The 23,126-nt window shown below is 39.4% G+C and overlaps 4 protein-coding genes across 4 annotated transcripts in view; all 4 read right to left on the minus strand.

Annotated features, from left to right (window-relative positions):
• Positions 1-23,126, minus strand: part of LOC131325756 (uncharacterized) — a 336,707-nt gene that overhangs the window by 259,493 nt on the left and 54,088 nt on the right. Inside the window, exon 11 of the mRNA XM_058358184.1 lies at positions 13-376. Coding sequence (XP_058214167.1) covers positions 13-376 — 364 coding nt within the window. The remainder of the gene's footprint in view (positions 1-12; positions 377-23,126) is intronic.
• On the minus strand, positions 2,137-7,127 carry LOC131325775 (uncharacterized). Its single transcript, XM_058358219.1, has 3 exons — positions 6,385-7,127; positions 2,685-3,423; positions 2,137-2,278 (listed from the first exon to the last, which is right to left on the minus strand). Coding segments are annotated over exons 1-3 (1,338 nt in total). The 5' UTR covers positions 6,982-7,127; the 3' UTR covers positions 2,137-2,276.
• On the minus strand, positions 7,123-11,125 carry LOC131325762 (uncharacterized). Its single transcript, XM_058358198.1, has 3 exons — positions 9,462-11,125; positions 8,258-9,196; positions 7,123-7,350 (listed from the first exon to the last, which is right to left on the minus strand). The coding sequence occupies exons 1-3, from the start codon at positions 11,106-11,108 to the stop codon at positions 7,123-7,125; spliced, it is 2,814 nt and encodes a 937-aa protein (XP_058214181.1). The 5' UTR covers positions 11,109-11,125.
• Positions 19,667-21,906, minus strand: LOC131325788 (inorganic pyrophosphatase 2-like). Its single transcript, XM_058358238.1, has 4 exons — positions 21,632-21,906; positions 20,969-21,093; positions 20,687-20,874; positions 19,667-19,801 (listed from the first exon to the last, which is right to left on the minus strand). The coding sequence occupies exons 1-3, from the start codon at positions 21,770-21,772 to the stop codon at positions 20,802-20,804; spliced, it is 339 nt and encodes a 112-aa protein (XP_058214221.1). The 5' UTR covers positions 21,773-21,906; the 3' UTR covers positions 19,667-19,801; positions 20,687-20,801.

The following is a 23,126-nucleotide window of genomic DNA, read 5'->3' on the forward strand; positions in this document are numbered from 1 at the left end:
GCAACAAATTACCACCAAGGCTCTTCAAAGCATGTTTATGTTCACAGCCAAAATGTTGTTGGAGATCCTCTAACCCTTGTTTGTCTGACATTTCTCTTGAATTTTTACATTTATAATGAGATGCAGTAGAGCCGCTTTGATCTTGGCTGACAAGGTGTGCTCTGTTGTTTGTCGCAGCAAATTCACTTGATGATAAGGCTGTAGGCCTGGCAATCTCACCTCCATCTGGTAAGGCTAAAGCCCGAGGTGAAGATCTAGCAAACTGGGACACATGGATCAATTGAAGCCTTGAATCAAGTGTCTCATCCATAGATAGAGGCCTAACTTCAAATGGTCTTTCTTCTCCCAAAGAATACCCCTTCCTTGTTGCCCATTTCTGAACCCAGCAAAACGTAATCAGTAAATTTGAACTTTTAAGGAATGGGCTGCTTGACCATTCAAAAAATGTCTACTAATTTTTTTCCCAAAGAGACACAAATAATAAAAACGTTAATGTCCTATTAAGTGATTTGCCTCGTAGATGTCATGAACTCACTTATCGAAGAAGATATAAGGCTACATCAGACTCTTTAACATAGTAACAATGAATCACATTCATTTTTCGTCCTACAACTTGAAAGTAAATCTATTTAGAGGCAGCTGTATGCCGATGGCTTATAATATGGTGCTAAATGTCCCAAAGACCCAAGGAAAAATGCATTAAGAATAGTATATCCCAGAACTTAAGACTTGAGTAAAGTTCAAATATCCATGGCAAGAAGTTGTTTAGAGTTCAAGAATATGGACGTATGGGTATTTTTTGAAGACTAAGCTATAGCAAAGTACAAGTTGAGGCCATACATTCAGAAAAGCTTATAGGTGCTCTTAATAGATGGTCCCCTGTACATTGAAACCAAAGAATCTAATTACCGATACTTGTACATTCAATTTGAGGAAAAGTTGGACACATGTATACTAGCTAACACAAAGAGACGCTCATTAAAGACATAGAAATTTTGCAAAAGGAAGTTTGTCCACCACATGGTTTCAAACTTTAATTACCTGAAGTGAAAGAGGAATTGAAAATCTAAGTGAATTATGAACCAACTTCCAGTGTAATTTCCCAATCCTTAAAAAGTTATGGACCAAATTACTATTCTTGTCGGAAAAATAAGGAACGGACGGAAATTCAAATATAAGTTACTTGTCGAAAAAATGGCCACTGACGAATCCCCTGGTTCTTTATCCGCTTCACTGCATGAGCACCAATATATAGGTGAGAAGGCTAAAATTTTAGCATGCCCTTCGCCAAAAGCATTAGATGGTTCATAAACGAGCAAGAATGAAAGCTACAATTTATCAGTTGTAGAAGCTTACCACCAAGGCTCTTAGCATTGCCCTCACATCTTCTGGCAAAATGTTGGTGGTTGTCCTCAAATATTACGCTCATAGTTCTGCACTTTCTCTTTAATGTCTTTCTCACCATTTTCTTCTCTGCAAGAGACAATGTAGGAGAGCATTGATCTGCTCTGGCCGCATATTCTATATGTTTTGTGGATTGATCTAACGGATCAAGCAGTAAAATGTACCCTCCTTCTGGTAAGCCAATAGGCCAACGTGAAGAGCTTGCAGACTGCAGTATGTGGGAAGTTAAAGCCATCATTGAATATACTGATTGATAAACAGAATGATAACTTCAACTAAACTTCCACTCTCAAAGAACACCCCTTTATTGTGGCTAATCTAGATTTCTTTGCCCTCTACTTTATCAAGCAGACATTTAGTTATTTGTTTCAAACTTATATTTAAACAACAAAAATGTTGAGGCTCTAACCACTGCTGAATTCTGCAAAATGACACAAAAAGGTTGGATCCACTGTTTGGATTCATTTATCATACCATTTCAATGCAATACCTAGTACAAACAAATCAAAATGTGGGTCTGAACGCTATACTTGAACAATGGGTAAATCCAACAATATGGATGATATTGGCATTGTTTGAAGACCTAGCTGGAAAATATGCATACAAAAGATGGCCTGTGTGTGCAAACCAGGGAGAGAACCAACCTGAGCAGTCAATCCTCCCAAGTATCTATGCAATTTTGTCAATCTTTGTTCAACTTCGTTAATTTGCGTAACTCTTGGCAGATCTGGTGATTTCTCTTGTTGTACACAATCCTCAAGTGTTAATCTTCTCAGTGACAGTAAGGGTACACAGTCATTAGGCTGTTCCCGGGTCGGAAGAGTTTCGAGTACTTCGAACGATATCCGTGCAAAGGAATCTGCCGTGTGAATTCCTGGATCATAAGTAGCTGCAATAAATTAAATTTTGAGGCCATTAGGAACAAAATAAAACACGAGGGGTGAACTAATACAAACCAAATTTCAATACCGGAACCAGAAGTCTTGGAGAAAAGCATAGGAGACTTAGAAACATGACTATAATCAGGATGGACTACTACTTAGCACACTATCTTTCGTTGAAGAGAAAAACATAAAACTGCATTCCCAACTCAATATAACCAGATAATATAAAAAGAAACAATTTCAATTCATATTTCTCCTCGAAAATTCGAATCTAAATGCATAAATAACTAAGCTTCTCTTATGCAATAGAACTAGCATGGTTGAAAATTGATGAGAAATTTAAAGATTGCCAGCAATAATTAATATTCTACTTAACACTTAACAGTCGAAGCTTACAGCAAAAGCTCTTTGCAGCATCATCACGTCTACCACCAGAATGTTGTTGAAGATCCTCTAAACCAAGTATACTCTTAGAGATGCATTCTCTCTTTAATACCTCTCCCCTATTTTTATCATCTGAAAGAGACACAACAGAGCCACTCTGATATGCTCTGACAAGATGTATTTTTTTCCCTGTAACGGCAAGATCCGACAACGATTTTTGTTTGCTTGAATCATCTAAACAAAGTACACTCTTAGTTAAGCATTCTCTGCTTAATACCTCTCCCATATCTTTCTTCTCCGAATTAAACACAACAGGGCCACTCTGATATGCCCTCACAAGATGTACCCTATTGTCTGAAGCATTGAAATCCATCGATGATATTCTTTCTGTTAAATCAACTAAACTAAGTACACGCTCAGGCATGCACTGTCTCCTTGATGCCTCTCGTGTATTTTCATCCTTTGAATTAGGCACAAGAACGTCACTCCAATATGCCTTGTTGTTTGTAGGATAAAAATCGACCGACGGCTTTTGTTCTGATGAATCAAGCAGCACAATCTCTCCTCCTTGTGGTAAGGCTTTAGGCTGAGGTGAAGACGTGTGAATGTATAAATCAATGTTCAAAGAGCGCAGTAGAGCCGCGTCAACACTGTCTATGTGGTCATGGTTGGTGGTAAGTATGATGATCCGCTCATCCCCACAGCTCAACAACAAGCCATGAATGATTTTCAACAAACCTGAGCACGTCAACTGCAGGAAAAATAGCACAGCAGCAATGGGATTAGATTAAAACAGAAACATCATATCATCATTTTCATAAAGATCACAAGTTTTTACCCTGTTACCAAAAAAAATAAAAATAAAGATCACAAGTCACTGAAGAGGGCCTCTTCAAACTTCAGAGTGCCCAGAATTTAGGTTTCGGTGTGCGAACTTGACAGAAACAGGGAGACGCAACACAGAGGGTGAGAGTGGAGTGTTGTGATCTTCAATTCGCAACAGTGGGTTGAACTATCATACCCTTGTGGTCATAGGCGAATGAGCACGCTGCTGTAGCACACGCATACCCTGGGTTCTTGTGTTTGTGTGATTATTTCATTGTCTTTATTGTTTGTGGTACATTGATTCATCTTGTTTCGCATAGGTAGAGGATAACATATACATGGTTATGTAACCAGTATAAACATTGTTACAGATAGCTACATAAGTTTCATGCGATATGACCGATTTCAACCAACTTGAGCCGCAAAAATAAAGGGAAAACAAAGAAAAATATAGCAAAGGGCAGACCGTCGGTATTATTAACTATACGCAATTTTCTAAAACTCGCTACTCGGTAGTCGGTCGGTCAGCCGGCCACCTTCTACCTTCGAGGCTGAGTACTCGGCGAGTAGCAATTACTCGGATTTTTTTTAAAATGTTCCCCAAATGACATCCATAATGCGTAATGAGAAGTTTAATGTTCATAGTTCAAACCAAATGAAACCAAATACAAAATTACTAGTCAATTACAAAGTTCAATGATCAAACCAAATGAAACCAAGTACAAAGTTACTAGTCATTTACAAAGTTCAACGTTCAAACCAAATGAAACCAAATTACTAGTAAATTACAGTAGCAGCAGTCGCTTCGAATGATAGAAGCTTACAGATCACGAGTAGTGTTTACTCTCAAATTAGGGTAAGTATAAAACCATACCTAAAATTCAGATAGGACAAGACTTAAAGACAATAAAGATAGCTGTTTCAAATTTTTTGTATCTATCTATTCTAATATCTAGCTATTCTAATATATAAAGGGAGAGCACCACTTTGGTGTCTCCCTTTTTTGTCATGCTTTTTCATTTCCAAAATTGTACACCCAAGGAAAAAAAGATTCAAGCACAATTGAATTCATTGAGGACTTAATTGTAAGGGCATAATAGACAAAACCAACACCAATAACCACCAAACCCAATAACTACCCACCCCCACGTCAGTTTCCCTCCCACTATAACTTCTACCCCTATCACAAAAACTACCTCTTCTCTCATTGTTTCACCACCGAAGAGAGCACCTGTACCCATCTTCCTCTATACACTCTGCACAAAATGGACGCTTTCCTGTTGCATCCAGCATTGGTGTTGGCCATTGATACAGAGATGAGAACAAGCAAGACAAATTGGTTTTGTATTCTCTACTTTTACATGTGGACTTCATTTGTTTAATCCTTTTACCAACGCATTTTGTTTTATTTGCGAGAGTAATAAGTTAATTTGTCTTCACATCATTGGCTCTAATTGCTCAGTCCGAAATCAGAAGTATTTTGCTAATGAGGTCATCAATTTGTTTAGCGAAACAAAGCCATGGAATTGTTTTTAGAAGCTCGCGTACTTATCTGATTTTAAGCCATGGAATTGCTTTAAATGTAACATATACAATGTTACATATATTTCGATTTTGTTTGGAACAGATTGTTAGAAAAGAAGAGACCAAGAACCGATGAGGGAAGTTGAAGTATATAGTATGATTTTTTCCGGATTATTTTTCGACTTGCACATGCTTATCATGTTAATTAACTTTATGCATGTTAAGCACCTTCAGTTTGTTTTCTAAGAGGGATAAATACAAAATAAGAAAAATTATGTGCAAGATTGATATCATAATATATAAGCAATTCATTGGTGTGATGCTTATTTAATTGTTGTTTATCTTTAACGATAGGTTAATTAAAGCATCCACAGTGGACTAATCAAAATTGGATAATCAAAAGTTGCCACATCACTTTTTGATTATCCATTTAAGGGATTGCTAAGGTTAGCAATGTAGATGTCCACAGTGGCATAATCGAACATTGAATAATCAAAACTTGCCACATTATCTTTTCAACCTGTGAAAATCTAAAAATTGTCACCATATAAAATATTTTTCTTAAAATAGTTTTCAAACTAATAAAAACATGTTATTAGAAATAGAAAATAATTTTTTGAAAACTTTTATTTTGGAAAACATTTTTCCGAAAAAGTTTTAAAATTTTTTTTTTTGAAAAAAAGACAATTATTTTTAAATAACAGTTTTTGAAAAAAAAAATACAGTTTTTAAAAAACGGTCTAACTGTTATTGTTAAAAAAAAAAAAAGAACTTTTAAAAATATTTTTCCTAGAAACATTGTTGAGAGAGAGGCAGAAAGAGAGAGAAAAGGTTTTGGTTATTGGCAAAAAGTTGCTAATTTTGATTATTCAAGGGCCAAAATTTGATGAGTTGCTAAGAGATTGTTAAGTTTGGTTATGCCACTGTGAGCACTTTTTTGAGAGAACATTGCTAATTTTAACAACCTTATGCTTTTGGTTTTTCCACTGTGGATGCTCTTAGAGGCCGGGGCACACGCAAATCAGATTTTGTCAAAATTTGTGAAAATTCGATCAAATATCAAACGGGAAGCTATTGTGCAAATTTTGACAAATCCAACTTGCACATGCATCGCGTGTGCCTCAGCCTCTAGTTTAGTGAATTGTTTTGCTTTTGGCTACCTTATAGACTATTCTCACTGAGATGAGTGATTTATACCAAAATAATTAACGTGAATCGAGCAAAAGTTTATAAAAGAAGCAACAAAAATACCAAAACATATAACCACGAATATGAAACTTGCTACTAGCAATTAACCAGGGGACGATGTGCACTTAAAAAGGTGGGGAAATGAAAAATTGGTTGAGGAAAACAAATAGCTAACCTCATTCTTGAGATTGGGAAGCATCGCAAACCAGAGATCAAAATCTTTAATAGCAATTAAGGAGCGATTCCTGATGGAGACCAGCACATTCGTCAGTTCTGAGATGGAGGTCAAACCCGTAAGATCCAAATCATAGATGTCAAATTCAAGAAAGTTCGCCATGGCAGCGATTAAGCTTGATCTATCAGTACCAGGAGAGTCGTACAACAAGTAACCCCTCTTCCAATCCTTGCCTGCGTCCTTGTACAACTCCTCCTTATCCCTCACAAATCTCAACAAGTCAGAAATTATGCCCTCATTTCCCGGGTCCATTCCCAACTCCTCCAACGTTGTCCGTTGTTTGAATCCCATTGGATGCCAACAACCCCTTCCCCGTCTGGCGTAGACCTTCACCGCAGTGTTTTCTGTAGCAACGAAATCCGGCAACGGCCATGGTTTTGCTGAATCATCTAAACTAAGTGCACTCTTAGTTAAGCATTCTCTGTTTAATCCCTTTCCCGTATCTTTCTTCTCTGAATTAAACACAATAGGGCCACTCTGATATTCCCTTACACAATGTGCACTGTTGTCTGGAACATCAAAATCCGTCAATGACATTCTTATCGTTGAATCAACTAAACTAAGTACACCCTCAGGTATGCGCTGTCTCCTTGATGCCTCTCTCGTATTTTTCTCCTCAGAATTAGACACAAGAACGTCGCTATGATATGCCCTCTTGTTTGTAGCATCAAAATACACCTATGGTTTTTGTTCTGATGAATCAAGCAACACAATCTCTCTTCCATCTGGTAAGGCTTTAGGCTGAGGTGAAGACGTGTGAATGTATAAATCAATGTTCAAAGGGTGCAGTAGAGTGACGTCAACTCCACCTATGTGGTTGTGGTTGGTGGTAAGTACGATGACCTGCTCATCCCCACAGCTCGACAACAAGCCATGAATGATTTTCAACAAACCTGAGAACGTCAACTGCAGGAAAAATAACACAATCGCAATGAGGTTAGATTAAAACAGAATCATCATCATCATAAAGATCTGAAGTTACTGAAGAGGGCCTCTTCTGGTCGCGAAGAGCCCAGAGTTGAGGTTTCAATGTGAGAACTTCACAGAAACAGGGCCTCTTCTGGTACAATGATTCATCTTATTTCTCATAGCTAGAGCATAACATATATATATAGATAAGCAGTATAAATATTGCAACAGATGGTAACATAAATTCCATGCAATATCTAAATTTCAGCCAACTTGAGCTGCAATAATAAAGGGAAAACAAAGAAAAAGGAAAATGATTTTCACACTCCTCTTTTTTATATCCCCTCTATTTTTTGTCTTTTAGCAACAAAAAAAAATACATATACTTTCAACACTAAAAGAGGAGTGCGAAAATCACTCCCCAACAAAAATACAGCAAGGGCCACTCAAAGACGGTCGGTATAATTTCCCTTACGTGATCTTTTGTTTAGTTTTTTTGTCGAACTTTTTTAAATAAATCATTTGTCTCAACGAGAGAAATGAGAAAAGTATAAATATAAGACCAAGCTAAGAAAAAAATTCGTATCAGACGACACTAAAGTTTTGTTTATTTTTCCGTCGAATTTTTTGGGATCAATTACTTGTCTCAACGAGAGGAATGAGATAAGTATAAAAACATGAACCAAACATGAAGAAAAAAAAAAATCAGATATGATGAGACTAAAGACCATAAAGATAGTTGTTTCAATCTTTTTATTTTTTCTGTCTTTAGCGATATTTTTTCCCTTTATGTCATGATTTTCTATTTTTAGACTAAACTTGCTACTACCAATTAACCAGGGGAAGATGTGCACTTAAAAGTGGGGGGAAAAGAAAATTTGGTTGACAGAAACAAATAGCTAACCTCAGTCTCGAAATCGGGAAGCTTCCCAGCCCATTGATCAAAATCTTTAATGGCAATTAAGGAGCGATTCTGGATGGAGACCAGCACATTCGTCAGTTCCGAGATGGAGGTCAAACCTGCAAGATCCAAATGATAGATGTCAAATTCAAGAAAGTTCGCCATGGCAGTGATTAAGCTTGATCTATCAGTACCAGGAGAGTCGTACAACAAATAACCCGTCTTCCAATCCTTGCCTGCCTTTTTGTAAAACTCCTCCTTATCACTCACAAATCTCAACAAGTCAGAAATTATGCCCACATTTTCCGGGTCCATTCCCAACTCCTCCAACGTTGTCCCCTGTTCGAGTTCTTCCATTGAATGCCAACAACCCCTTCCCCAGCAGGTGTAGACCTTCACCGCTTTGTTTTCTGTAGCATCAAAATCTGGCAACGACCATGGTTTTGTTGAATCATCTAAACTAAGTGCACTCTTAGTTAAGCATTCTCTGTTTAATCCCTCTCCCGTATCTTTTTTCTCTGAATTAAACACAATAGGGCCACTCTGATATTCCCTTACAAAATGTGCACTGTTGTCTGGAGCATCGAAATACGTCGATGATATACTTGTCATTGAATCAACTAAACTAAGTACACCCTCAGGTATGCACCGTCTCCTTGATGCCTCTCCCGTATTTTTCTCCTCTGAATTAGACACAAGAATGTCGCTCTGATATGCCCTGTTGTTTGTAGCATCAAAACTCACCGATGGTTTTTGATCTGATGAATCAAGCAGCACAATCTCTCCTCCATCTGGTAAGGCTTTAGGCTGAGGTGAAGAAGGGCGCTGTAGAGCGACGTCAGCTCTGTCTATGTGGTTGTGGTTGGTGTTAAGTAGGATGATCTGCCCATCCCCACAGCCTGACAAGAAGCCATGAAAGATATTCGACAAACCAGAGAGCGCCTGCAGGAAAAATAACACAACAGCAATGGGATTAGATCAAAACAGAAACATCATCATCATCATAAAGATCTCAAGTTACTGAAGAGGGCCTATTCTGTTCGGTTTAATCTTTGTAATCCTTTATAAAGATCAAAAAAATTCTTTTTGCTGTGCAAAAAAAAACAGGCCTCCCCTGGTCGCGAAGAGCCCGGAGTTGAGATTTGTGTGAACTTCACGGAAACCTCATGGTCGTAGGTGAACGGGCACACTGCTAAAGCACGCATACCTGGAATGAAAGTGGAGTGTTATAATCTTCAAGTCCCAATGTTGGAATTAGACTCCCCCCCAGTCTCTTTAATGCCTCGATCTTTTTTTTCTTTTTGGAATTAGAGAGAAGAACGCCACTCTGGTATGCTCTGTTGTTTTTATTCCCCGGGTCCATTCCCAACTTCTTGAATGTCGCCCAATGTTTGAGTTCCATTGAATTCCCGCTTCCCTTTCTGTTGTAGATCTTACTCACTGTCTCATCGTTGTCCTCATTTTTCTTCGAATTGCCGAACACATGATCAGGTAAATGCTCGTTGATAAATCCTTCCTCCTTTTTTACTATATTTTCCTGGTGAATCATAAATGTTTCCTTCGACCGGGCCATGAAGTCGTCAAATGCCTTTGCAAAAGTTCCCTGCAATCTTCCCTGACGCTCATGCGACACCAATGCAATCTGAAGGCTCTTCACTACTTCAGTCATTGTAGGCCTTTCATTTGGTTGAATATGTAAACACTTGTTGGCAAGTTCGGCAAAGTACTTAAGACTATCTGGTGTTGTGTCTCCATTCAGAGAGGGATCAATGATTCTGTCAAGCGTTCCCTCTTTGATGTTCATTCGTGCCCAGTTACTTAGAACTCGCTCCTCGTCGAGTGCGCTAAACTTGATCGCTGGCCGACCACACAAGACTTCGAACAACACCACGCCGAAAGCATAAACATCAGATTTCTTGGTTAGTTGCATGGTTTGGAAGTAATCTGGATCCAAATATCCAAAAGTTCCTTTGACGCATGTGCTAACGTGGGTTGCTGTATGGGTAGTAGTGCTTTTAGATAACCCTAAATCAGAAACCTTTGCTACCAAATGATCGTCCAACAAAATGTTTGTGCTCTTCACGTCTCGGTGTATGATACCCGGTAAGGTACCATTATGAAGGTAGTCAAGTCCACATGCAACGTCGAGGCAAATGTTGAGCCTCTGCTCCCATGTTAGGTGAGATCTACTTCCACCACTTTCTTCTCTACTTGTTTTGTAAAGATGATTGGCGAGAGTCCCCCGAGCTATATATTCGTAAACAATAATCATCTCCTGATTCTCGTCGCAATAACCAATAAGCGAAACGAGATTAGCATGCCGGAACTTTGAAAGCAACTTTAACTCTGTCCAAAATTCTTCAGCACCTTGCTTGGACTCGGCACTCAACCGCTTTATGGCAACAACGGTGGTTGTATCCCCATCGTCAATGCTCGCTTTGTATACCTTACCAAATCCCCCAGTTCCAGTAACTAATGCATCGTCAAAGTCATTAGTCGCTTTTAATATATGACATAGCGGAATAAAACGACAAGAATCCTTCAATTGATCCACGCCACCATCAATTGCTCCTGCTTGATCAAAGGGATTAGGAAATGGAGAGGCACGCGGAATCTCACCCAAGTCAGTGGACAAGGCTCCCGCTTGAACAAAGGGATTCTTCTCCATCTCTGAAGCTGATGAGAGAGATTGAATAATTCCGCTAGCTCCTGCGATCGTGGACGTTGAATCGATCCCGGACCCGCCTGAATCTCCTCGAAAGCTTGAATGCGAAGGTGAAGGGTCTTCGCTACCAGATATGAGAGAGATTGAATAATCGGGGCTTCGCGGATCAAAAAAAAATCGGGGCTTCATTTTTTCATTAACTGTTTTTTTGTTTGGGAAAAGGGTTTGATTTTAGAACAAGGAGGAGTCTTTGTTTATGTATGTTTTCCGATGAGCCCTTTTGGTCCCTTTACCCGCGAACCCTTTCTGTAGGGAATGTCAGCGTCAACCAGTCAATCATGAACGACGACGAGCCATTAAAGGGACGCTGGGGGGCTGCTGTCCTCAAATTCGGCGCTCACTCCGGTCTCGCTCCGATGATTGGAAGCGTTTACTTCGTAGAGCTCGTCGAGTAGAACAACTATGTAAAAAATCAGCTTAATTGGATATCATTAAGTGCCTGATCGGAACCTTTTTATCTTGAAAAGAATGGATCCGAAACACTGGATCAAATCCACTGTAACCTATAGACCGAGAGTTATATAGGTTCCGATCAGGTATTTAATGATATCCAATTAAGCTGATTTTTAAAATAATAATTCTACTCGATGAGCTCTACGAAATGAACGCTTCTGATCATCGGAGCGAGACAGGAGTGGGCCCGAATTCGGGAACAGCAGCCCCCAGCGTCTTGAAGGGCTCTTTGACATTGATGAACAATGGTACCATGTGGAAAAAAAAAAATGTGTACAGTGAGGTTCACTTTTGAGGGCTCTTTGACATTGATGAACAATGGTACCATGTGGAAAAAAAAAAATTGTGTACAGTGAGGTTCACTTTTGAGTTTCGGTAATTCGAATTGTTCGATAATTTTAAATTAATTATTTCAATGATCCGGAAGAAAAGTACAGTAGCTTAAAATTCTACATTGTTTATACATGCACTCCAACAAAGTTCCATTGCCGAAATTACCAGGGTAAGAATAATGAATAGTAAGATTTTTTTGATATATGCCAGGACCGTTAGAAACTCATTTGGCTCTGGATTTTGATCGCTGATTTCATTTTCCATCCCGATCGACCCCATTGATAGTGTCTTGAACGTGGGTGATGGATTCTTTTCTCCATGTGGATCATGGGTTCTCCGGACTGTTTGGAGAAAAGAAAAGCGAGCTCGAGAAAATTAATTAGGTTGGAAGGACACTTAAAAAGAAGACAAATAGGTAAGTTTAGAATGTTTTTTTAAATTTGCACAATTTAGGAAAGGAAAGAAGGGAAAAAGTTGAATTATCCTCGCCTCTTTTATTTATATTTTTTGGTAATCCCCAATTTCATTTAAAACACGGACAATTACAGAAACTAGCTAGGAATCCAGGAAGGATACCTTCATACAAAGAAGCAACAACAATCAATTAGAGGAAGAAAAAAATAATCCTTTAGCTGCCAGGCATGGCAGAGAGCAATGTTAAGGGGAGAAGCGCACCTTTGTTCTTTTCCCATCTTCTGCACGGTTCTCAATAATTTTTTTTCTCTCTCTCTCCACTCTTTACATCAAAAATAAATTTCAAAACTCAACCAAACTAGATAATTTTATGGAGGACAGAGGAAAACAGCCTGCTAATGCCTTGAAATAGGGCAAATTACTCAAATGCTCCCTGTAGTTTGGTCTTTGTGTCATTTTGGTCCCTATAATTTTAATTGGCTCGATTTTAACCCTGTAGTTTTGATTTTGTGCCAATTAAGTACAATCACTAACTTCCATTTCCTCCTACTAACAGAACCAATAGTGCAAATTGCACTTGACCCCTTGTGATTTGCACTTGTTATAAATTTCCTCTTATTCATTTAGAAATTTCAACACAACCCATGGTGATTTTGTATATTAAAGTGAATTGTTACATGTGTTAATGACAAGTTATTTATTCTACTTTTGTTAGTTTTGAGTCAAATATTTCTTGAATTATTTATTCGTTTTGACCAGAGGAACGCAAAATGTAAAAAGTTGTATTTGACTTCTCTAAGTCGCTAAGTACAGGTATAAACCAACATATATTCGGAAAGTTTTGTCGTGTCTCAATCCCACTGTCGGAAATTACTCTTGCATCTCGTTGTCAACTTCTTCCGAAACCACCATATCAAAAGCTCACAAAACCATGAAGTGGTGCTAACAAAGAACTATATACTACAATTTGCACAATTGGTTCCGTTAGTAGGAGGCAATGGAAGTTAGTGATTGTACTTAATTGGCACAAAATCAAAACTACAGGGTTAAAATTGAGCCAATTAAAATTATAGGGACCAAAGTGACCCAAAGACCAAACTATAGGGACCATTTGAATAATTTGCCCGAGAATTCCTCTCTTGCCAGATAAAATAGACCGTAGCTACCTAAGCCAATTTCCTAATGGAGATACGGAAGAGTTTACCCCAAAACTTGCCCGAGCCAGTTTCCTCGCCTCTCATCAGAGAAGGATATATGATAGAAAGAAAAAGGAAGAATGTTCTAATATGTGAATTATAGAAACGTAAACCTTTTGTCGGGAAGATTATGGTTTCTCTCCATTTCACTCGTCTAAACCATCCGAAAAGGCGACTAGAAAGGAGATCAGAGAGGAATTACCACGATCTTTTATCCGTTTTGGAATGAATCCCATGATGCCTACAGATTGTTAGGAATGCCTTGTATTCTTTAGTCCCACATTGGTTAATTATGTTGTTCCCGTTTTTGTAGCCTATTATAAATAAGGCTTTTGGGGTACTTCTAGAAATCATCTTTTGGGCTTTCATATTGTGGCCTTTCTAGAGTTACGGATTATAGCCGGCTCTTTGTATCTCTTCTTCACGTTGGTTAGTGAATCCTCTCTCTCCTCGCCCGTGGATGTACCCATCTTGGGGAACCACGTATATCTTGTGTCTTTGTGATTTCTTGTTTAGTTTTCAATTTCTCGTTCTTAGCTTGCATTCATAGCGTTCGTTACAACAAACTGGTATCAGAGCCTTAGGTTGCAAAAACTAGGGTTTCGTTTCCGATTGTGGCTATGGCGGCTAAATTTGAGATTGCGAAGTTTGATGGGCAGAGCAGCAGTTTCAGTCTTTGGAGAGTAAAGATGAAGGCTCTGCTAACCCAACAAGGATTGCACAAGGTTTTGTTAGGCAAGACTAGTTCTGGAATCAAAGAGGAAGATTGGGATGATACGGATGCCAAAGCTCTGAGTTCTATTCAGTTGAGTCTGGCAGATGACGTTCTTCGCGAGGTGGAAGAAGAAACTTCAGCAGCAGGAATTTGGCTGAAGTTGGAAGGCATATATATGACGAAGTCGCTCACCAACAGGTTATATCTCAAACAACGTCTTTATATGTTTCGTATGCGAGAAGGTATACCTGTTAAAGATCATTTAGACGAGTTCAACCGTATTATTATGGATCTGAAAAATATTGATAGTAAAATTGAGGATGAGGACCAAGCCCTAATTTTGCTATGTTCTTTACCACTTTCGTATGAGCACTTTGTTACAACCCTATTGTATGGCAAAGACACGATATCCATGGAGGATGTTAAGGCCAACCTATATTCGAAAGAATTGAGGAAAAAAGTGTCAGGTGAGGGTGATGCACATGCGGAGGGTTTGTTTGTTAGGGGAAGAACAACAGAAAGGGTGGAGTCGAGTAATAGGGGAAGATCCAGATCATCAGGTAAGAAGAAGGGAAAGTGCAATTATTGCAAGAAACCCGGGCACTGGAAAAGTGACTGTTTAAAACTCAAGGAGAAGGAAAAAGAAGACCAGAAAGGGGGTAAAGTAATTGCTGGAATTGCTGAAAGTTCAGATGAGTCAGATAATATGTTATCAGTTACAGAGGGCGATTCTCGCTCTAATACCGAGTGGGTTCTAGATTCTGGATGTTCATACCATATGTGTCCGCATAGAGAGTGGTTTTCTACTTATGAGGCAGTCAATGGTGGTACAGTTTTGATGGGCAACAACATGGCCTGTAAGACTGTTGGTTCAGGAACGATTCAGCTTAGGATGCATGACGGTATTGTTAGGACTTTATCTGAGGTTCGACATGTTCCGGATTTGAAGAAAAATCTTATATCCCTGGGTGCTCTTGATTCTCATGGTTGCAAATTCCTCGGTGAAGGTGGAGTTTTGAAAGTCTCAAGGGGTGCATTAGTACTGATGAAGGGTCAAAAGCGTGGTAACCTTTATACACTCCAGGGCAGTACAGTTTTAGGTGCTGCAGCAACGGTTGCTTCATCCAAGGTTTCAGATTCAGACTTGACTCGTTTGTGGCATATGCGCCTCATATGAGCGAGAGGGGGATGACAGTTTTGAGCAAACAGGGTTTGCTATGTGGCCAGAAAATTGAGAAACTGGATTTCTGTGAGCATTGTGTCTACGGCAAGCAGTGCAGGGTAAAATTCAGTACAGCTGTTCATCGCACCAAAGGCACGGTGGATTATTTTCACTCGGATCTTTGGGGTCCCGCAGAGGTAACTTCTAAAGGTGGTTTTCGATATTTTATGAGTATTATAGATGATTTCTCTCGTAAGGTTTGGGTGTATATGTTGAAACATAAGAGTGACGCTTTTAATACATTCAAACAGTTTAAAACTTTGATTGAGAATCAGACTGGTAAGAAAATAAAACGTTTGAGAACTGATAATGGTATGGAGTTTTGTCTTGGCGAGTTTGATAGATTTTGCAGTGATGAGGGCATTGTGAGGCATCACACAGTGAGAAAAACCCCTCAGCAAAATGGTGTGGCTGAACGAATGAACAGGACTCTTTTGGAGAAGGCACGTTGTATGTTGTCCAATTCCGGATTGGGCAAAGAATTTTGGGCTGAAGCCGTTTCCACAACATGCTATTTGGTGAACAGGTCTCCGTCGACTGCTATTGAGTGTAAGACTCCGTTTGAGGTATGGTCAAGTCATCCGGCTGATTATTCTGTGTTGCGTGTTTTTGGGTGTCCAGCTTACGCTCATGTGAATGAAGGTAAACTGGAGCCACGGGCCAAGAAGTGTATTTTCTTGGGTTATGCAGCAGGTGTCAAAGGGTACAGGTTATGGTGCTCTGATGATTTGAAGTTTTTGATCAGTAGGGATGTGACTTTTGATGAAAATTATCTGATTAAGGAGTCTAAGCAGGTTGATGATACAGTTCAGGAACATAGTGTTCCAAAGCAGGTGGAGTTTTTGGGTGAAGCTTCCGACTCAGGGAAGAAGCACATTGAGAAGCCAATTGAAGAGGAGTTCAAGAGTTCAGACACAGAGGTTGATGCATTAGTTGAGCAACCACGCACTATTGCTAAAGATAGGCCAAGGAGGGAGATTCGGCCTCCTGAAAGGTATTCGGCTTATTCTGAGATGGTGGCCTATGCTTTATCAGTTGCTGAGACAGTTGAGTATGAAGAGCCTTCCAGCTATACGGAAGCTATTTCGAGCACTGAGTCTGCACAGTGGTTTGTTGCTATGAATGAGGAGATTGAGTCTCTTCAGAAGAATCAGACATGGGAGTTAGTAGAACCGCTGAAAGGGAAGAGGATTGTTGGATGCAAGTGGATCTTCAAGCGCAAACCAGGTATTCCAGGGGTAGAAGACGCTCGGTTTAAAGCTCGGCTAGTGGCGAAAGGATACAGCCAGAAGGAAGGTGTTGACTACAATGAGGTATTTTCACCAGTTGTAAAATATAGTTCCATTCGCACTTTACTTGCTATTGTTGCATGTTATGATCTTGAGTTAGAGCAACTTGATGTCAAAACTGCGTTTTTGCATGGCGAGCTTGAGGAACAGATTTATATGCGTCAGCCTGAGGGATTTGTTGTTTCTGGTAAGGAGGATCACGTTTGTTTACTTCGTAAGTCTTTGTATGGCCTCAAACAATCCCCTAGGCAGTGGTATAAGCGGTTTGATACTTTTATGATAAGCCAGTCATATTCTAGGAGTGAGTATGACAGTTGTGTGTATTTTCGAAAACTTCCAGATGGTTCATTTGTTTATCTACTGTTGTATGTTGATGATATGCTTATTGCTGCCAAGAGTGTATCAGAAATCAACAGGTTGAAACAACAGTTAGGTGGTGAATTTGAGATGAAAGATTTGGGTGCAGCAAAACGTATTTTGGGCATGGAGATTTGCAGAGATCGAGTAGCTGGCAAACTATTTTTGAATCAGAAGTCTTATGTTCTTAAAGTGCTTGAGCGCTTTGCCATGCAGAACTCGAAGCCAGTCAGTACCCCTTTGGCAGCACACTTTCGACTTTCAGCTGAGTTGTCACCACAGTCGGAGGATGAGGAGAAGTATATGTCTCAGGTTCCATATTCGTGCGCAGTTGGGAGCCTTATGTACGCCATGGTATGTACTCGTCCTGATATTTCACATGCAGTTAGTGTCGTTAGTCGTTATATGGGGCGTCCAGGAAAGGCACATTGGGAGGCTGTGAAATGGATACTACGGTATTTGTGCGGAACTGCAGGTGTTGGTCTATTGTTTGGGATTGTCAATTCTGGTGATCATGCTGTTGGTTATGTTGATTCGGATTTTGCCGGTGACCACGATAAGAGGAGGTCTCTGACAGGTTATGTCTTTACTCTGTCCGGAAGTGCCATTAGTTGGAAAGCTACTTTACAGGCTACAGTTGCGCTGTCTACAACAGAAGCGGAGTATATGGCCATTGCTGAAGCTGTGAAGGAGGCATTGTGGATGAGAGGTTTGCTTTGTGAGCTTGGTCTTGCACAGGGTGTGAGTTCAGTATTTTGTGATTCGCAGAGTGCTATACATTTGACTAAAAATCTGATGTATCATGAGAGGACTAAGCATATCGATGTCAGGTATCACTTCGTTCGGGATATCATCTCACAGAAGCAAGTTGAGGTGAAGAAAGTGGGTACGGCAGATAACCCAGCAGATATGTTGACTAAACCGGTTCCGGTTGCCAAGTTCAAGCATTGCTTGGGCTTGCTTGGTATTTGCAGTTGATCGCCCCTCGGGGGCATTTGGCGAGTGAGAGGTTAGAAGGGGATAGCTATATTTGGTGATTTGGTTCAGTGGAATTCAAGTCAAGGTGGAGAATTGTTAGGAATGCCTTGTATTCTTTAGTCCCACATTGGTTAATTATGTTGTTCCCGTTTTTGTAGCCTATTATAAATAAGGCTTTTGGGGTACTTCTAGAAATCATCTTTTGGGCTTTCATATTGTGGCCTTTCTAGAGTTACGGATTATAGCCGGCTCTTTGTATCTCTTCTTCACGTTGGTTAGTGAATCCTCTCTCTCCTCGCCCGTGGATGTACCCATCTTGGGGAACCACGTATATCTTGTGTCTTTGTGATTTCTTGTTTAGTTTTCAATTTCTCGTTCTTAGCTTGCATTCATAGCGTTCGTTACAACACAGATGCTCTTAAAGGTGGATACGTTGATTGCATGAGCAAGAACAACATAAGAAAACCGTGTTGTAATATTGCTTCCACAAGAATAATCTAGCTTTTTTTGCAGAGTTACAACCCAATCCTCAAATATTTTTTTAAAGTTTGATGCGAAACATTGGAAAATGATATCCAAAGTCATTCTACATCAACCCAAAGAGTAGTAGTCTAACATTGAAAAGTTTCAGATAATGTACCTATCGGAGCGTTAATTGCGTCAAGGAAGTAAAACGAAGAATCAGAGTTTCCTTATATGGTGCCTGTAGGGGTGTCAAATGGACGAGTTTGGGTCAAAATGGGCAAGTTATAAGTGGGTTGGGTCTTTAATGGGTTATTGACCCATTTAAACCCATTAATTATGAGTTCAATTACCCATACCCAACCCGACCCATTTATTTAAAATCAAACCCGACCCGCCTACTAACCCAATTATCCACCACCACCACCACAACGCCGCCGCCGCCACCGCCACCACCACCACCACGACGGCCACCGCCACCCTCACCACCCGCACCACCACGCCGCCACCACCACCACGGCCACCGCCGCCGCCGCCACCACCACCACAACCGCCGCCGCCACACGGGCTCGGATCATCGTTAATTATGACCTTCATACTTGTAGTTGAGCTTGATTCTGGGCAACATTCAAGTCTTTGTTAAAGCTAAACAAATTCAGCAATGGAGAAAAGAAAGCAATTTGTTCTTTCACTGATTTCGAGTTCTGCGATTTACATAGAACCGATTCGAGCTCCAAAAAACGGCTTCAATATGATAATTTGGTCCTACAATTTGCAATTGAACCTTGAAATCGCCATTACTCGAACTGGACCAAGATTGGAATTAGGATTTGCTCCTAAACGTCGAATTAGGTTTATTCAGCGCTCAAGCTTAAGAAGGGCTTTAATGGCGGAGGCTGCTGGTGTTTTGGAAGTGAAACATCGGGACGAAGGTTATTTTTAAATTTCGAATTTGGTAAAGGGAAGAAAAATTTTCATGGGTTACTTTCATGCCCATTGGGTCATTTAAGTTGACCTAATTGATGCCCAATTAAGACCCAACTAATAATGGGTTAGTTGGGTTTGGACCCATTCTTACCAAACTAATAAATGGATTGGGTTGGGTCTATTTTTTAGTTGATGGGTCTGGGTTCAATTTGTCACCCCTAGGTGCCTGTGTCAATAAGCTGGCTTAGGATCCTCTCAAGCTCCTCTCCGTTGCTCCACTCATAGACCTTTGCCTTGATAATCGTACGGTTATCACAAATCCTCTTCCATAAAGGAAAATCCTTTCTCGGCATCACATGGTCGCCCTCTCCAAGCTTCAGACTTGGGCAGATATCACCTCTTCCATCTCCAAGGTAGACCATTCTTATCTTCCCTTTCTCAGAAATAGAAGCTTGGATCTGCTATATCACGAGACCCTGTTGTGGATAAATCAGTTAACATGACAGATTAAATAAGTCGATTAGATTCTCTCAACAATAAAAAAGTAGCTTATAACCGTCACTAAGGTTTCTAGCCTTCTAGGGATACTACCCCATGGCTAATCAAATTATCTCAGAGGTTATCCAAGTATCATTTTTCACTACGACATGCAACTTGTAAACTACTGCAACTTTGGCCAGAAAATGATTATCGGAATTATGTTGGGACTATAAGCAAGTATCGATTTTGTTTTACTTTCTTTTCGTTTTTTTAAAACAAAGTATCGATTTTTTGAAGGGTAATTGGGAAGTGCCATGTCCAAAGGGAGACCCCACCAACATAATCGAATATGTAATTGTTAGCTGCTCCAAAAGCTTCTAAAGTGAAAAAAACCAAACAGAAAGTGTTCAAAGTCAACAGATGTATATAGAGAACACCCCCAACAGAAAATGAGTGCTACACAGGGACATAGACGTGTGGTGTATGGTGTTAGATGTATGTGCAGCGTTCGTATGTACGGACTTCTTTCGCTTCATAGGATAATCACAGTATGAGAGTCCAATCTCTGAAATTGAACTTAGTCTCTCCATAGTAGTATACTAGTGGAATGCATAGGTTAAGACTTGATCCAATAGAGCCGTCCTGTTTGTCTAAAAGAAATGGAGCTCGGTGAAACGATCGAGATTCCACCCTATGGTGTGGGCTGGGGAGAGAGCTACAAGTATGAATATCATGACAACAAGCAGCACTTCAGCTCGATGCAAGGCATCCCAAAAACTAAATAAAGTGAGAAATAAAGAACTCGGTATGAATTACCATTAAAAGAACAATGTATCAGTTAAAAAGAAACATAAAAAGCTGAGTGGTACCAAACAGAATACCTTACACAAATTGGGAGGGCATAAACTGCAACCATGAGGAGAGGAATGGTAGGGGAATATCCTCAGCCTGCCTCCTTCAATAATGCTAGGGTTTGTAACTATCTCCGTGAAACAATCAAACAACCCAAATTTTCAAGATTGTCTCAATAAAGAACTGATTTGCTACGCCGATTATTCTTAATTCACACCTGAAATAACCACATTCCATCTTTTCATAAATATTTCTTGGTTATATAACCAGCTTACTTCCGAAATAAGAATGAACTAACTAGGAAAAAGTACCTAGGCAGAGAATGGGCTTTTCTGATGGCTGAAATTACACTGGGATTCATAGGAACCCGCCTCAAACACTCCGTGATTTCCTCAATTGTTTTCCCTCTTGCGTGGAGCTCCTCCATCATCCTGTCCTACAATTGATAATAAGACCTATAAGTAAACCTCCATAATCAGTTCCCTGCATGTTTCAACAAATTGAAAATATGGATGAGAGAAAATGAAAGGGCTATGAGCTCCATTTCTTTCACAAGAGGGTATCAAACTAAGCAAGAAACCAGATTTTTTCTTTCAAACCAAGAGACAAGTTTTCTACCAAATTTGGTGAAGAAGCTTTTGAGGATGAGCTTGAAAATACTAAAGTTGTATTTGATGAAATGTTTAAAGGAGTAAGGAATGGATTATTAAAACCTTACGTGAAAAATTCATACAAAGGGTTTGCGGGACAAATTAGGAACTTTTGAAAGATTTGATGCACAACCATTGGAATTATTCATATTAAACCAACCTTTAAACGCAAATCATACCCAAATTTTGTTTATGGGAATATAGAATAACGATTGGAGATGGTCTAACCAAATACAGTTAAACTAACAATCGACTTCAAATTAAAGAAGTTTTCTTTAAACAAAAAACAACTGAATAGATTGGGAATAGTAAGAGAATACTAGCCATGAGAGAGGTCCAAGGTAATGTACGGCGAAGCTGATTGAACAGAGGGGTTAGGCCCATTTGCTCCACTACCCAGGTGTCGCTGTTGTCTTCGATCATTGTGTGATCGAAATCGAACACAACCACGGTGGTTCCCGCCATTTCTGTACTGTAGGAGCAGTTTTCCCGGCGGCGGCGCCACCACCGGAGAATGACTGGGCGATTTTCGTTCCGAAAATGAGGAGAGTCAAACCGGCAGTTGTCTTTTGCGTCTCGATTTGTTGCTCGTGTCAACGCAACTAATGTGGGTTCGGCTCCTGTCCAGTGTGTTATTATCCATTTTGGTCCATTTGATGGTTGAGATCAACTCTACCAAAATTAAAGCTCTAGATCTTGCCATGTCAAGCCCCTCATTTTGTTGCTCTCTAAAGAAACGGAAGATCCTAAAACGGAAGTCTTGACGTTAACTCTGCAAATTCCAAAAGAAAAAAACTCCACTCAAGCACGTGTCTTCTCATATAGGAGTACTTTCATGGCACTGACTCATTTTAATTTAAAAGTCCAGCCAAACTAATATTCTGGGTTCTTGAAATTCTTTATTTTGCTCATTTTATTTGAATTTTTGTTAGATTTGCATGATTTTTTTGGATTAATTATTTGTCTCGAGAGTCTAAAAAGTACTCTCTACATTCCTAAATGAGAGTCTATTTTCGACACACGAGATGCTCAAAAAATCGTTTGTATCTCACAGTTTGTGATATTTTAAATTTTGGGCTTTTGTTCTTATTCAAACAAAATTTCGCGTTTGTTAGTTTTGAGCATAACTTTTGTGGTTTTCCGATTCGTCTCGTCAAAGCAAATTAAAAAAGTGAAAAATTATGACGTCTACCCAAAAGGCTCAAAAGCCGGTTTTTTAGACTTTATTTATCTTGGATATCTCAAAAAAAAATTTCGGTAAAAATTATAATTTTTTACTTTTTTGTTCGTCTTGACGAGATGAATCAGAAAAGTAAAAAAATTTGTCGCAAAACTAGCAAACGCCAAAAAAATTTGAATAAGGACAAAAAAGAAAAAAAATCAAAAAATCTCTTAGCGGAACGCTACTCTAACCAATTTCCCCCATATGAATCCAAAAATAATACTTACCGATATCTGTTGGAAGTGATTTTTTACAGAACCCCAAAATTTTTTTTTAAAAATTTTATAGATAATTTTTTGAATTTTTATAAGACCCAAAGTAAATCACACGTAAAATGTAGTGTAACGTGTAAAAAGATAGACATATCTTTTCTGTTGCATTAATGAGGGCCAGACTCGATCAGTTCCATGTAAACGTAAGAATTGAGAAAACACGTGGATTGAGTAAAGTTTTGTTTGGATTTTGCAGTTAGCTTGTCAAAACTTCCGTTAGGATTTTCCGTTTCTTTAGAAGCAACAAAATGGAGGGGTTTGACATGGCAAGATCTGGAACTTTGATTTTGTTAGAGTTAATCTCAGCCGTCAAATGGACCACAAT

Source organism: Rhododendron vialii, chromosome 5a (genome assembly GCF_030253575.1).
Source record: "Rhododendron vialii isolate Sample 1 chromosome 5a, ASM3025357v1".
In the NCBI taxonomy this organism is placed as follows: Eukaryota; Viridiplantae; Streptophyta; class Magnoliopsida; order Ericales; family Ericaceae; genus Rhododendron; species Rhododendron vialii.